The following is a 14,937-nucleotide window of genomic DNA, read 5'->3' as shown; positions in this document are numbered from 1 at the left end:
AACAGACTTGTCTCTGATGGCAAAACTTTGCGTGAATTAAGATGACACATTCTGCATTTTATGAGTCAGAGAATCGCACAAGCAACCACTGTGAACGCCAGCTGCAATTTCATGATAATTATTGTCATTCAGGAAATTGAAAAAAAAAAAAAAAAAAAAATCCAAGCGTTTGGAAAAAGAGACTGACTAAAAGAGACATTTAATTAACAAATAAAAACTTTTTTAAAGCATCTATTGACAGTATAATTAGCTCTTCAATAATTTAATAACTGAATGGATAACTTTTATGAATATATCTCAATCTATTTTTGTGGTTATTTATTTTTTTTATAGCTGTTTTACTTGTATTCTGAATATTACACTGTTTTGTGTTTTTAGAGCTGTCCGTAAAATGAGCTGACCACTGAGTATGATTTTTTTGGTACTGCTCAACTACTGCCCTAATTTGTTATATCTCCAAATTGTTATTTTTTTAGCAATCTTAAGAAAACAAGCATGTCAGAATTTAAAGCCTTAAACAGTTTTGCAAACAAAAATATCAAGCAAGTTTTCAAGAAGAGACTAAATAAAAGGTCTAGCAAATTAACTCAATATATAATATACATGCACAATATAAATGAATGTATGTGCAACGCTTTTATGGCCGAATGAGACGCGTTATCTTTGTGTATATTTGAGTATAATGTATTGTATAATGTATCTATGATCTTTCTGTCCTCTAGTGGTTATGATATGCTAGTGAAATAGGTTTTTGTTAAACGCAAACTCAGGCAGGATGGTAATTTTTCAGTTTATATAACAACTAGGATGCACAACGAGAATATATGTATGAAATAAACGAACTCTAAAGCTGTAACTATACGTTAAATGCGCTTTCATCCGTGACGTCTGTTTCCTGTAATCTTATGAGTCACATTCATTACGGGATGTGTTGCGGTATGCTGGTTTTAGGCTAACGTTACAGGCTAAGAAACACCGCTGTGTCCATGCAGGGGCCTCGGAGGGAGGCCCAGATAGCCGATCGCTCCGTTGACGCACGTTCAAATCTCAGGTCGTGTTTTGGACACTATAAATTAAAACGACTAAATCCTACAAGTTAAAAATGGTGTAACCTAACACAAAAATGAAATTTACCTCAGCGGCAAAAATATAAAAGCGTTTAAAAACGCTTCATCGTGTAATCACAGACGAATGTGATTGGTTTTCCAACACCAGCGCTGAGAAAAGTAATAGCTACCACGTGACAGCGTCGTCGATGATTTATTTTAGCAGCGGTATGGAGAACAATTTACATCTAAAAAATAACACTGAAATTGAAATAGAATTTAAAAATAAAAGCTACATTTTGTTACATTTCGAAAATTATAATTTCACCCCATCGTGACGTCCATAAGGCACGCCCCTTTTAAAACTTCTGTTCCATGCTATTGGCCGTTCTACTTATTTATTCTGTTTTTGGATTTGCCTTGATAAGTAAATATGCAGCCAACTTGGGCGGATCTCAAGTTTATCTTTGGCATGTAGTTCGCCGGACGTGAACCGTAACGCGCAGTAATCATGCCGACTTCTGCCTTCACAACTCATGTACTGTGCTGTCTTTGTCTTTGGGGTATGTATAATATTCATTCAATTATGAAGAAATATGTTTTATAGCTTAAAGCATATTTTCCTTTCAACCGGTCGCAATGTCTAGTTTGTGAATTTATTTATATTTATTTGTTTTATTTATTTCTGTAAATGGAATGCTCATGAAATAGACTATATTGTGTGAACGTTATGTTTTTTAGGTTAATTTGATAGAAAAATAAATTGTTTAATATTTATACCTCTGTTGTCTCATTGTAACTGCATTAATTGTTTTTCCTAATTTTAAATTTGGGAAAAGTTCTTACTTTGGCCATGTCCCAAGTAGGTTAATTAGCTAAAGTATCGAGAAAGTAAATAAGAGAAGTCGAACACACCTAATGATATGAGAGTAGTTTTTACCAAATCTATCAATAGTGTAATATACAGTAACCTACAGACACTGTTTTAAGGTAAATTGTGGCAAGCTAAGTTTATACTTAGTACTGTTTGTCTTTATAAAATGCTGTTTATGTTTGTGGGTGGTATTTATGACATATCTAAATATATTTTGGGTCATCATCAGGATGCGTTGCAGAGAGCATGCACACATTACCTCATGTGGAGCGGTTTGATGTGGTGAGACCTAAAAGGCAGAGCGTCGGAAAGGTACCTCTATTTAACAAAATCTGGATCTTACAGCAAGAAATGCCTGAATTGAACAATTTTTAAATTATAGCACTGTTCATGTGTGGATTAACACGTCAATCCTCTGCAGGTACAGTCCGATAAAAGTCCACAAAGCCACGAGACGTATCCTGATAGACTGGCATATAAATTATTCTTTGGAGGGAAAAATCATGTGATTCGTTTGGAAAAGAACAAGTGAGTGTTGCGTTTGATTGTATTACATTTCGAAGTCTTTCTTCTCTTGGAGCTTTTTTTAAGTGTTTAATAGCATGTACTCTTAAGGTTGTCCTAAATCAATATTTACTGTAATTTAGGCAGCTCATTGGACATAATTACACCGAAATATACTATCAAGATGATGGGCTTATTGTGAGCAGTAATCCATATTTAAAGGTAACTTAAATTGTTAGTAATCTGACACATGCTAGTAAGATGTTCTAATCATAGTTATTGATAAATAAGTACATTTATCAATGATTATGATTAGAACAGCTTACTAGCAAGTGTCCCATGCTATTCCTGTAGGATATTAGCATATTCTGTTCGGATCATTTAAGTCATGTCAGACTGACTGAAGTTCGTTATTTAATCCGGGTACGATATAATAAACCAAGCATCCGTTTTGTATCATTTGTAGGACAATTGCTACTATCATGGCCATGTTCAGGATTTGGAAGATTCTTCAGTCAGTGTGGGAATCTGTTCTGGAATCAGGTTTGCGACTATGGCATGCTCCTTTTACATTTGAGTCGATTACGACACGTTTTTTTTATACATTTGCTAAAGTAATGCACAAGTAAATTCTATGTTCATGCGTCAATAGAGGTTTCTTTCGAGTGAAACAGCAAGTATACCTGATTGAACCCCTGACCAACCAAAGTGATGGAGACCATGCACTTTATAAGCGCGAACATCTGAGGCAGAAGAGAAGGTCACACGGTGAGCCAAGCGCTGCCGTTTATGACCGTGAGCGACCGGTGGCTGTCCCCTTGAAGTCCAGCAGATGGGTAAGAACATTTCCATCGCACTTCTAGCAACTTTCTAGAAAGACATAATGTCGTTTTTTTTAAATCATTGATGTATTCCTCTTAGAAAACAAAGCAATTTCACACTACGAGATATGTGGAATTGTTTCTTGTGGTGGATAACACTGAGGTAAGAAGCTTTCTAAAACCTGCATTTATTAGCAGTCAGCCGTTATTGATGGTTATGCTAGTATTTGACAGAACGTAATTCAATAAGAAAATTTTACATAAAAAATGCGGATGTTTTCAATACTTTCTATTTTCTACTTTCTATATTTTTGACCCTTCTCTTCATAGCGAGACCAATACTACTGGTCAATGCAAAAGCTTTTCCAAATTTTCCAAAAATAGCCAAACGTTATTGCTATGTTTTTGTTTTATAGTACAGAAACTTTGAGTCTAACATGGACATAATCAGAGCCAGGATGCTGGAAGTTGCAAATCATGTTGACAAGGTATAGTCATATATATATTGGTCTAATAGAGTTAACCTTACAAGTATAGTATTTAATTGAGTGATATGGGAAAATCAGTTAATAAAAGTCATAAGGAAATACAAGAGAGTGAATACTTTGTTCTTTGCTCAGTTGTATCGAACCCATAATATCCGGGTTATGCTGGTGGGTCTTGAGATCTGGACAAAACATGACCAAATTGTGGTCAGTGTGAGTTCTGATGACACTCTCAGTCGGTTTATTGAGTGGAGAAAGAGCGATCTGCTTAAAAGAGTCAGGCATGACAACGCTCAGTTTGTGACGTGAGTATGACCTAGTTACCCATTTATTCTGCTGGATGACTAAGACCATCAATACACTATACAGCATAGCAGAAACTAGCCCACTTTACGTATGTCATTAGTTAACTAAATATTTGATATTAATTTCAACATGTGCTTCTACATTTTTTTTATAATAAGTTCTATCTGTTAACATTAGTTCATGCATGGTGAACTACTCTGAATAGACAATGAACAATGTATTTTTATTAATTAACTAAGAATAATAAATTCTGTATTATTATTGTGTAATGTTAGCTTATGCATCAACAAATCGAAGCATATTGCATAAGTGTTAAAATATGCCTTTATTTTTACATTAGCACAGTAATAATGATTCTTTTATTGTTCTGGTTTCTCTATTGATTTTACTTTCCAGTGGAATTGATTTTTTGGGTGACACAGTTGGGCTGGCAAACAAATATGCCATGTGTGCCGAAAGCTCGGCGGGAGTCAATCAGGTATTTTTGATCTGCGTTCGTGATGGTTTTTTGGTAGCAGATTATCTCCCATATTTGAACAATAAAGATTTGTTTTTTAAAGACATGGCATAATAGAGTAAATGGTTATTTTTTTAGGATCATAATCAGAACTCACTAGGCCTGGCGTCCACAGTCGCTCATGAGATGGGTCATAACATGGGCATGTCCCATGATGAAGATAAGTGCATCTGCGGCTCATTCAATTCCATCTGTATCATGACAGAACGTGTAGGGTAAGAATATATATATATATATATATATATATAGTATATATATATTTTTTTTAAAGTACACTATAAGTGCACATTTAATGAATTTATGTGCACTACTGCGTAAGGGCAGTTATGCGTGTGTATAAAACTTTTAAATGCCAATATCCTGTAAACACAATGTGAGCCTTCTTGTAGTTAGATAAACAATCAACAAAATATGTGGCCTAATCTGCCTAGTAACAGTGTGTGCACTGTCTGAAAACGTCATGCTCTGACCTTGTCTATCTAGCACTCTATTCCCGGACCTCTTTAGCGACTGTAGTCTGGAGCAGCTGAGTGTGTTTCTAGACAACGCCAACCCCAGCTGCCTGCTGGACACCCCCAGCTCATCCAGACTGTACAGTGGGTCCGTCTGTGGCAATGCTTTCCTGGACCCCGAAGAGGAGTGTGACTGTGGAACAGTGGAGGTATATCCACACATATCCTAGTGACTCAGTCTAGCCAAGCTGATCTAGCTCAAAAGATCCTGTTTTATGACATCATTAACGCATTGATGACTCACTTCTGATGTCCCACTGATGACTGCGATTTTAATGTGTTTTGGAAGGAATGTAAAAATCCATGCTGTGATCCCACGACCTGCAGGCTCACCGAAGGCTCACAGTGTGCTCACGGAGAGTGCTGTGAGAATTGCCGGGTAAGAGACTCTTAAAAAAGCACTATAAAAAGACAATTATGTAATGTAAAGAATAGACTCAATATAAGTTAACAAGAAATAGCATTTGCAAGTGTTTTGAAGTAGTTCTAGGTGAACCAGAATATTCAATGATGAATATATAAGGACGTGACCGTCTTCTCCTATCCCAGTGTATAACTAAGTGAACACAATCAGCGATACCATCATACTGATTGTGTGACCAATGAAAGTGTAAAAGAAAACTCAAGGAGCAGTTGGGTTTTCGGTGTTTTTTCTCAATTCTCTCACTTGAAATGTAGTATTATTGAGGGTGGAAGAGAGCACTAGTCATTCACACTCACAATGACAAAATCGCTGAAAAGGATTTTGAAAAACGTTTTGAAAGGTTAGGCGTCTCTGTTATAGTTAATTTTGGGGTGGTGGGAGTTTTCATTACTCTGTTGGGATTCACAACCCACAACTTTTAAACTGCCTCCTTATACACTCTAGTAATCTGCCATCCATTGCACCACAAAACACTTTTCTTCCAAAAAAAAGAGACTTTCTTGAGTCTCTGCAGAATAGAAGCCAGATTCACAATGTTAAAGCACTAATATGTCCTAGAGTGAGAGAGCAAAGTCTCTATTAGAAGGGCATCATTGGGATTTGAACCCAGGATGCGTAACCCAGACTGGGCTGCTGCCTTTGACTTGCCATGCGATGTGGGCAGGATAAGAGTTTTCAAATGTCACGCAAGCTTCTGTTTCAGGGCAGGCATATTTTATTTTTAGGGTGGGAGGAGGGTGGTGAAAACAGCACTTACACAATTGCTAGAAGTCACGATAGAACTGGTGGGCATCCTTTCCTAGAGCGAGCCTAGAGAGCATAATCACAGAGGCAATAGACATAGCATAGACACATAGGCAATGTTGGCCTTTTGTGTATTATTGTTTACTTGTCCATCAAAATAGACGTCCTACGTTTGACTGGGATTGGAACTATTTTGTTTATAAGAATATTATGCCATAGAATGAAAAACTGTATTTACTTTGGCATAGTTAAATAATAGCAGTTCTGTACATGGCGATGACATACCGTGAGCCTCAAACACCAATGTTACCTCCTTCTTGTGTAACTCTCGTGCATGCAAAAGACCACTGAAAAACAGGCGTATCAGAATATAAGTTGGGATCAGCGCGAGCCACTAAAGGAACATGGTTAGCTTGCTAACAGTAGTCTGTTGCATTACAGTAAATAAGATTTCACTTATCGCATAAACAGAGTACGGAGAGATGACTGAGGATGATGGCGAGTGATTTACAGAGCACCACTGACAAATATCTGTATATACCATAGTATTAATACAGTTTGTGCGATTGCTAATCTCAAAAGTGAAACTGAGCAGTTTTGCATATTAATAGCGGCTCCCTGATGCACGCGTTATAGATACAGTATGATATGAGAAATATATTTTCCCCTGTGTTTCCTTCTTGCTATGTGAGCTATTAAAATTAGCTGCACTGTAAAACAGCCAGCCAGAGCGCATTATTATTCATGACCCTTCCAAATAAGGTAAAAACCAACAATTTTATTCAAATTACAAATCCTAGGGCTTTAAATGGACATGTAAAATATTTTTCTTGCCCTTAGCCACATAGTAGATATCAGGGAACAATTTAAAATCAATGAATTTTATGGCACCTTTAAACAAGCGTAGCCATGACAGTCTCACATAGACCTTTAGATTGACGTCAGGACCAATCATGTTTCGTTCATTGCATCGTTTTACGGGCGTGGAAATAACAGACCGGCGTGTAAACCTTGTGAGCGCATTTTGTTTTGTTTTTTTTAAGATTTGTTTTTGGCACTTCTAACTTTATTATGACAGGACAGATCAGAACTGACAGGAAGTGAAGCGGAAAGGAAAGGTCCTCAAGTCGTATTGCAGTGGCGCTGTGTGTCAGTGTCTACTCCCTGAATTGTACATATTTCGCATACTTTTGCAAATCTAGTATTTAGATGATTCCGATAAGTGCTCACTTTCACAGCTGTGAACATGATTGGCTTTGATCTTCAATGAGGGCGTTTGGCAGGATGGCATCTTTTTTTCCCAACGTATATTCTGTTCAACCAATCGGATAATAACTCCTGTGAAGTGTTTCCAGTAAAGTGTGCCATATGCATCATACTTCCAGCCAACGTTCCGTGGGCTCAGACTATGACTATAGGGACGCAAACCCACAATCGTTGAACAGCCTAAATCTGGAAGTTCAATATTCTATTCCTCCAGACTTTTCTCCAAGAAAGAGACTACCTTTAGTCCCGGCAAGCTGAAATGTTGAAGCAATATTTGGGACTGCTTTCTTAGAGTAAAGTCACACCATTGAGATCTAAAACAAGGATCTGTAAATCAGACTCACCCGCTGGACTTGACTTGTTATATATTGTGCGTGTGGCATATATGTCATGAAAACTTCTGTTGTTGTCTGTATTTTACGAGGGGGCAAAGGCATTCTTCGAGCTGCCTCATTGTGAAGTCATTACTGTGTGGTGTCAACAGTAACTCTAGATAATGTTGTGCTTGACGGTTTTTTTGTTATTTACAGCTTCTCTTTTTTTCTCTCGCCGTGCCAGATAAAAGATGCTGAAAGCTTGTGTCGAGTACCTGAAAATGAGTGTGACGTTCCAGAGTACTGCACGGGGCTCTCAGAGCACTGCCCCGAGAACGATTTCAAGATGAACGGCATACCTTGCAGCTCCGGCCAGGGTTACTGCTATGATGGCCAGTGCCCCACTCACCTCCAGCACTGCAAAAGACTTTGGGGAACGGGTACGTGTGAGTTTATTACCCAGAAGTCCAAAACCGTTTTACAAGTACTTTGTTCGGAGGCGCAGTTGGGTTCGTGCCAGGGTTGGAAGTGCAATAAAATTGTGTGCTCTGCATCACTGAGTCTAAGCACCATGGCAAAAAATAAAGTATAGTATCCAGTATAGTTAAATTCGCCACGATTCCCCACAGCCCAACCGCTTTACTAAAACACCACCGTTCATTAATTTTCGCAAGCTGTATTGATTTTCTCTACCTTGATATTTCAGTATCCTGCCGTGCATAATCTCAGCTATTGATCTCAGCTTCAATGTTGTGTCTCTAATTATTTCTTTAGGTGCCAAAGTGGCTGCTGATGCGTGCTTTGTTCAAAACACATTGGGAAGAAAGGATTCTCACTGTGGAAAGACCAAAGGTGGCTACAGAGCCTGTGCAAAACAGTATGCCGTCTTTATTCATTTTCTGATTCAAAATAGCTCACTTTTTTTAAAGAATAAGCTAATACATCAAGCACAGATTACATTAATTGTGCTTTATGTCCTTATATAGAAACATGTTTTGCGGAAAGATTTTTTGCGATGGAGGAAACGATTATCCCATTACTGGTCAGAAGGGTGTCATAGTAACAGTTAGGGGATTTTGCAACATAGCTGGAGACCAATCCGAAGAGGACGCCCTCAGCATGGTCCCTACCGGCACAAAATGCGGGGACAATAAGGTAAGCATAGAAGAATGTTATTTAGACTATGACGACAGGATTGCAGGCACAAAAATGAAAGCTCTCTGGGTTATGTTTTAACAGGTTTGCTATGATTATATGTGCCAAGACCTGAATGTTTACGGTAGCAGTGATGATTGCTCACTGCAATGCAATGGAAGAGGGGTGAGATCGCTGAAGCCAATAGGAGAATTTCTCATGTTTCAAAATATAAAAAAAGCATTGGAAATATTTTTTTTTAAATGCAATTTTTGTCTTATTTTTTCAGATTTGTAATCATAAAAATCAATGCCACTGTGAGCCCGGATGGGCGCCTCCTTACTGTGAAGTCCGATATTCTCAATTGGCATCAAGTAATCAAACAAGCTTTTTCTGAAAAGCATGTTTAAGTGTAGTACCTGTAAGTAACGTACCATTCTGACAAATTCTACTTTTCTTTCCAATTTATTAGGACAAGCAAAGATAATTGGCACCTCGGTAGCGGTTGGGATCGCTCTACTTGTACTGGCACTATGTGGAGCTTTGTTTTATTGTAAAAGGAGAAAAGCCGTCGTCAGCCACAAGACGTGAGTTGTTTGATTTCGATGTGCTTTGTGAAATTTATCATGCCCGGGGTTTTGAATGAACTTCAAGTGAGCAGGAATATTTTTATTCTGCATAATTTTCAGAATTTTTCTGCTACTATTCTATTGATAACTCTAGACTCATTTCAGAAGTACTATTTATTAATGCTGTTAAACGATTAATCGCGATTACTTGCATTAAAATAAATTTAATATTTAAATGCAAATGCATGCATGCATATATTGGAAAAAAATGCTACATTTATGTATTACATATACAGTATTTATATATAATTGTATAACATTGTGGAATGATTTGCTTTTGTTATATAATAATTTGCTTTTGTGAAGCTGCTTTGGAACAATAGCCATTGTAAAAAGCGCTATACAAATAAACTTGAATTGAATTGAATTGAATAATATAATAATATAAATACATGTAAATATTTTCAAAATATATACTGTATGTTTGTGTATGTATCTATACATTTAATGAAAAATAAATAAATAATGCATATACATATCCTATGTAAACAAAAGCCTTTATTACGGATGCAGTTAATCAGGATAAACAGTGCTGCTATTTATGCATTGTGTGTAAAACTTTTAATGAAGGAGTGTATCTCTTAAAAGTGTGTCATGTTGCATAGCAACCACCCTCTGATTTCTTGTAAATGCCTTGCAAATTTATTGGTCAGAAGGTGTGGGTAGCTGTGAGTAATGTAATTACAGTGTCCGTTCATGTCACGCCTGTCTGCTTGTTTACAGAAAAACTCCATCTGCAGGGCATTTGAACCTTCATTTTCAGAACAACGGTGCCAAGAGGGACCACCCTGAGATCAGCCAGCCCATATTCATGGGGACCACCGTAACTCAACCCTGCACCCCTCTGACGGCTAGATTGGGCCCGACCCGTCCTGCTCCACCGGTGAGAAGAACCTTCATTATGATGCAGCCTGTTTATTATCATCTTAAAGTAAAATGATTCATACCATAAAAATAGACTGACATGGAAAAAAACCTGTCCAAAAATGGGAACGTGTTTGTTTAAAAGTGCTAATTGTTTAAACAAATTGAATATAAATGTTGCTCATGTAAAATCTAGTTCATCACTACAGTACTCACACGCACACACAAACAATATTGATCAAAGATTTTAATGCACACACGTTAAGGCATGCTTGTATGCAGGTTACAGTTTTTATTTTTAGTGCTTTCTAGTTTTGTACACCATATACTGGGTGTATGAACGGGCCAAAGCTAAGAATAGAGTTAAATATTTGTTGTGCCATCCATAATGTCCCTTTTAGACGGATAATAATTAAGTAGTAAAATTAAAATAAGTTTGTATTCTGCTTGCAGCCTCCAGAAAAGCCTCCTTCGCAGTCGCTGCAGACCCCATTAAAACAGGTAAGATCAATTATTTATAGCAGTATGTATTTTGCAAAATACGATTAATGATATTCGAAACATTTCACACAGTAACGACAATTCTGACGTTTAGTTATAAAACCTAAATGTTTAAAACCTATATGAATTCAAAAAATTCTGTTGCTCTGCAGTAACCAGGGATAATATTTGTAAATATATTTCCAAATATCCAAACAAAATGGCCAATAATTTCTAAATATATATATATTTGTATTAAGAAATTCAAGAAATATACATTTATATTTCCAATTTAAGTATATCTAAAATCTGTTTACATTTTTCCAAAATGTATTTTAGGATTATAATGTATTTTGAAATATATTTTAGTATTTGAAAGATTAAAAGAAATATATTTTTTATATATTTAAAAATAATATGTAAATGGATTCTGCCCCCAAAACATACGCTATAAATATCTATAGAAGTAATATAAAAATAGGAATATAATAAGTACCTTTGTATTAGTGCTTGTACATTGTTAGCATTCCTAATTCTAAGCTGTGGAAATCAGGTCTGTAATACTTGAGAGGTTTTACTTAATTACTTACTTTTTATTGAACGGAATTTGTACTTTACTTAAGTAATGTTGAAAGTAAAACATTTCAGTTCAGTTAAATTTCCAAAGTAAAGAGCATACTACCGTGTGGTAGATTTTCACTCATCCAGCATACATGTTTTGAACAGAGCCGATAACATGCAGATTCATCGTGTTTTTGGAAAAATGTCTGTGTAATTACAGGAAATCAAGCCGAATCTTCCTCCTGTTCCTCCAGTCAAACCATCTTTACCAACAAGATCCTGGAGGACAGATGAAGTTAGTTACTTACATTCATTACGACATAGATTATATTATTATTACGCATGCATATATTATCTTATCTCGTAATGTTAATGTGATGCTTCATATATGAGCAGCTAAAATACTTCCATGTCAGCGCTATAAGAAGTCTTATTTTTAAAACTGTAAATTTATTATTGCTTATTATTGCAGGTCAAAGGACACGCAGTCTTTTTAAGAAGATGACCAGACGTGAAATCATTATGTGACTCATTTAAAGAAATTACAGTCACTTTTATAGTGAGGTAATGGCTGAAACACAAAGTGCTTCTTTAACGATGCTTTAAAAAAACACACATACACTGTAATGTTTGTCTTGTTATACCCTTATACCGTTAAGAGCGGTTTTTTGTCTGTATGTGTATGACGATATAATATTTATGTAAAACATTTGAATGTGTGGCTGGAAAAATAATCAGCAGGCCAAAATGCTTTATACTAATTTATTTATTTTAACATCTGGACTGTTGTGGTGAGATGAATGTATTTAATTCAAAATATGTTTTGAAACTTTATAAAATGCGGCAATGTCAGTTTGCTGAATTGTTTTTTTTATTATTATTACATTTTGGAGTTTTGACTATACACTGTGAAAACTGATTTTTCAAAGTGGTAAATAAAATAATATCAGTCTTTCTAAATTTCTTCTTTCTTTTCAAAATGTATTTTTTAAATTCAGTGTTAAACTTGCCCCTTTTAATTATTTGAAAGGTTTACATGCAGTTTTATGGCATTATCAAATGTTATTTAATGTTTTTAATTATTATTATTTAATTATTATTATTATAATGCTAATAGTTGCATCGGGTTAATATTTACCAGCAATAAATGCTTTGTAATAAACATCAAAATGACACTTATTTTTAAATTCAAGTTCAATTTAAATAAAAATGTTAATAATTCAAAATTGGGCAACATAATCCATTCCACTCTAGTTACAACTTTTTTGACAAAGTTTTATTTTTTATTAAATTATTTTAACTTTAATAAAACACATTTTGCACCCATAATGCCCTCACGCCCTGCTCCACAAGTCCTGACCTGCCCGGAATAAACCGCTCTCGTCTGATCCTGCATTCAGAACTTCACTTTCCTAAACCTTTATGACTCACACGTGCCTTTTTGATTCTTTCTGCTGTGTTTCTCAGTGACTCACTGTGATTCACAGGTGCAGCTGTTTAATTATCCCGTGGAAATGATTGAAATACATCCTGGGCTGCACTTTAAAGTAGACTGTATGCTTGTCTTGAGAATGTGGATAGATACTTGACATCTGAGTAAAAGAAACATTTTTTGAAGTTCATAAAACAGATGGGTACAATAGAAAAAACCAGCGGTGTAAAACATCACACCCCTATCATGTGATTCATCGGTTGTCTAACACAAGATTTCTTCATTATCGAATTTTTTTTTTTTCTTTAAATGTTTGTTCTGTTTCTGTGTGGTGTTTTTCCTGTTGAAAAATGAATTGAAAAAATGGCCTTTTTTATTATTATTTATAATGTTTCTTAAGGATATTAAAATGATTTCTGAAGGATGCAACACTTAAGACCTGAGCAATGATATAAATTCAGAATAAATTAAATTTTAAATATATTTTAATATATTTTGTATAGGTTAAATGCGTTGCTTCTAAAGACACACAAAAGCAAAAAAATGAAAAATAATAAAATAAAATAAAAAATAGTGTTCATCTCGTTTCCTGTAAGTTAGTTCACAACCTCTTGTTGTTTTAAAGCAGAGAGGAAACCGTTTGTTAAGACATCAGTTTGCAAACAGAACAGTGTTTTGTAATCTGCAATTTGTAATATGATTTCTCTTAACGTAATCAAACAGATGTTATGATGTAAATATTTGTTCTCTCTCTGTTGAGTACTTTTGCTCACTGCTCTGTTTTCACGAGCGGTATCCAACTGCAAATATTTAAGGCATTTTGTAATAGATTTTATTCTACAATTCTATTAATATATAAATGAACATCATAAGTGTGCGCAAAACATTTTTGCGGACACCATAAAATTCAGATCCCAGTCAAGCAGTGTGATAAATCCTGAAGCAGAATTGGGAAATATTTAACAGGACGGCACTCGAGCCTGTTTTGTTGGATTCAAAGTACTAGAGATCACAAGGTCTGTCCCTTTTCCTTAGTTGCAGTTTTCTGCTGACTGTAGTGTGTGCGTGTCCTGCTGGAAGCGCGGTTCTCCCGGTCTAACACAGACGGACAGACATGTACGGCAGCAGCAGCAGCCTCAAGATTCCCACAAGTCCCCAAGAAGAGGACAAAGGAGAAGGAAAGGCGTACGGGAATGTTTTCGCAGAACTGGAGTCAGTAGACCTGCCCCTAGGAACAACTTTAAGGTAGAGTGTTATGAAAAAAGTGTGTTTTTGATGGATGCTTTAACATGTTATTTTACCACAGTTGTATGTAATAACGATGTAATAAATATATAGTATATAAGTATATATCAATTCTAAATAATTGCGACAAAAATGCACAAAATGAATATACTGTATAAGTAATTAAGTAATAAACAACATGAGTGATAATTATCCAATGTGTTTATTGGTAGTGTATATACGTATATATTTAATAGACCGTATTTAATTTGAAGATATGTCATAATAGCAACCCTGCGAATTAAAATGGAACGATTTCACTCTATTAACCTAGGTTTTAATTAATAATTTAAATGTCTAAAATGCAAATTGACTCACGGAATTACTGAATAATAATAGCAATAATAACCCAATGATTTAAAATAAATATTAAACAAACATAATGATAATAACAAGCTAACGACCCTTGTAACAACACACCATTCTTGGCCTTTTTACGCCAGAGGTCTAATTTTATTTTTTACCAATAAAAATAAAATGTATAAATCTATAATCTCTCTCTTTGCTCTAAATTGTACAGTTGTTAATATTAAGGTAATAATACAAAATAGCCATCCATCAAATGTTTACATGATTTTTTTACATTTTTACTTCTATGCCAAAAGATTAAGTAAGATATTTCGTAATATAATTTCCCAACGTGAATGAAAAATACATTTTTGATTAGTAATATGCATTGCTAAGGACTTCATCTGGACAACTTTAAAGATGATGTTCTCAATGTTTTTTTTTAGTTTTTT

General features: G+C 35.3%; 2 protein-coding genes across 5 annotated transcripts in view; both read left to right on the top strand.

Annotated features, from left to right (window-relative positions):
• Positions 1-1,470: 1,470 nt before the first annotated feature.
• adam8b (ADAM metallopeptidase domain 8b) lies at positions 1,471-12,437 on the top strand. Its single transcript, XM_043253542.1, has 23 exons — positions 1,471-1,609; positions 2,150-2,232; positions 2,342-2,448; positions 2,568-2,646; positions 2,891-2,967; positions 3,077-3,260; positions 3,346-3,408; positions 3,662-3,733; positions 3,866-4,035; positions 4,433-4,514; positions 4,632-4,768; positions 5,037-5,214; positions 5,355-5,444; positions 8,058-8,253; positions 8,588-8,690; positions 8,800-8,968; positions 9,053-9,133; positions 9,237-9,321; positions 9,420-9,534; positions 10,300-10,459; positions 10,894-10,941; positions 11,702-11,776; positions 11,954-12,437. Exons 1-23 carry the CDS (start codon positions 1,558-1,560, stop codon positions 11,984-11,986), a joined length of 2,439 nt encoding a protein of 812 aa, XP_043109477.1. The 5' UTR covers positions 1,471-1,557; the 3' UTR covers positions 11,987-12,437.
• Positions 12,438-13,961: 1,524 nt separating this feature from the next.
• Positions 13,962-14,937, top strand: part of exoc6 (exocyst complex component 6) — a 41,734-nt gene continuing 40,758 nt past the window's right edge. Inside the window, exon 1 of one of the 4 annotated variants that reach the window (XM_043253536.1) lies at positions 13,962-14,158. In XM_043253536.1, coding sequence (XP_043109471.1) covers positions 14,028-14,158 — 131 coding nt within the window. In that variant the 5' untranslated portion in view covers positions 13,962-14,027. The remainder of the gene's footprint in view (positions 14,159-14,937) is intronic. The other 3 variants (XM_043253535.1, XM_043253539.1, XM_043253537.1) reach the window with 3 other exon arrangements.

The sequence above is a fragment of the Puntigrus tetrazona genome, chromosome 12 (assembly GCF_018831695.1).
Source record: "Puntigrus tetrazona isolate hp1 chromosome 12, ASM1883169v1, whole genome shotgun sequence".
In the NCBI taxonomy this organism is placed as follows: domain Eukaryota; kingdom Metazoa; phylum Chordata; class Actinopteri; order Cypriniformes; family Cyprinidae; genus Puntigrus; species Puntigrus tetrazona.
The sequence above is the reverse complement of the archived record's forward strand: the minus strand, read 5'-3'. Positions and strand labels throughout refer to the sequence as shown.

What these genes read in the sequence shown, in the direction of transcription:
- adam8b (XM_043253542.1), top strand. Translation starts at nt 1,558, where the DNA reads ATGCCGACTTCTGCCTTCACAACTCATGTACTGTGCTGTCTTTGTCTT. An exon ending in TACAGAGCCTGTGCAAAACA is followed by an intron (nt 8,691 to 8,799) that starts GTATGCCGTCTT and finishes GTCCTTATATAG; the next exon opens with AAACATGTTTTGCGGAAAGA. An exon ending in CGACCCGTCCTGCTCCACCG is followed by an intron (nt 10,460 to 10,893) that starts GTGAGAAGAACC and finishes TTCTGCTTGCAG; the next exon opens with CCTCCAGAAAAGCCTCCTTC.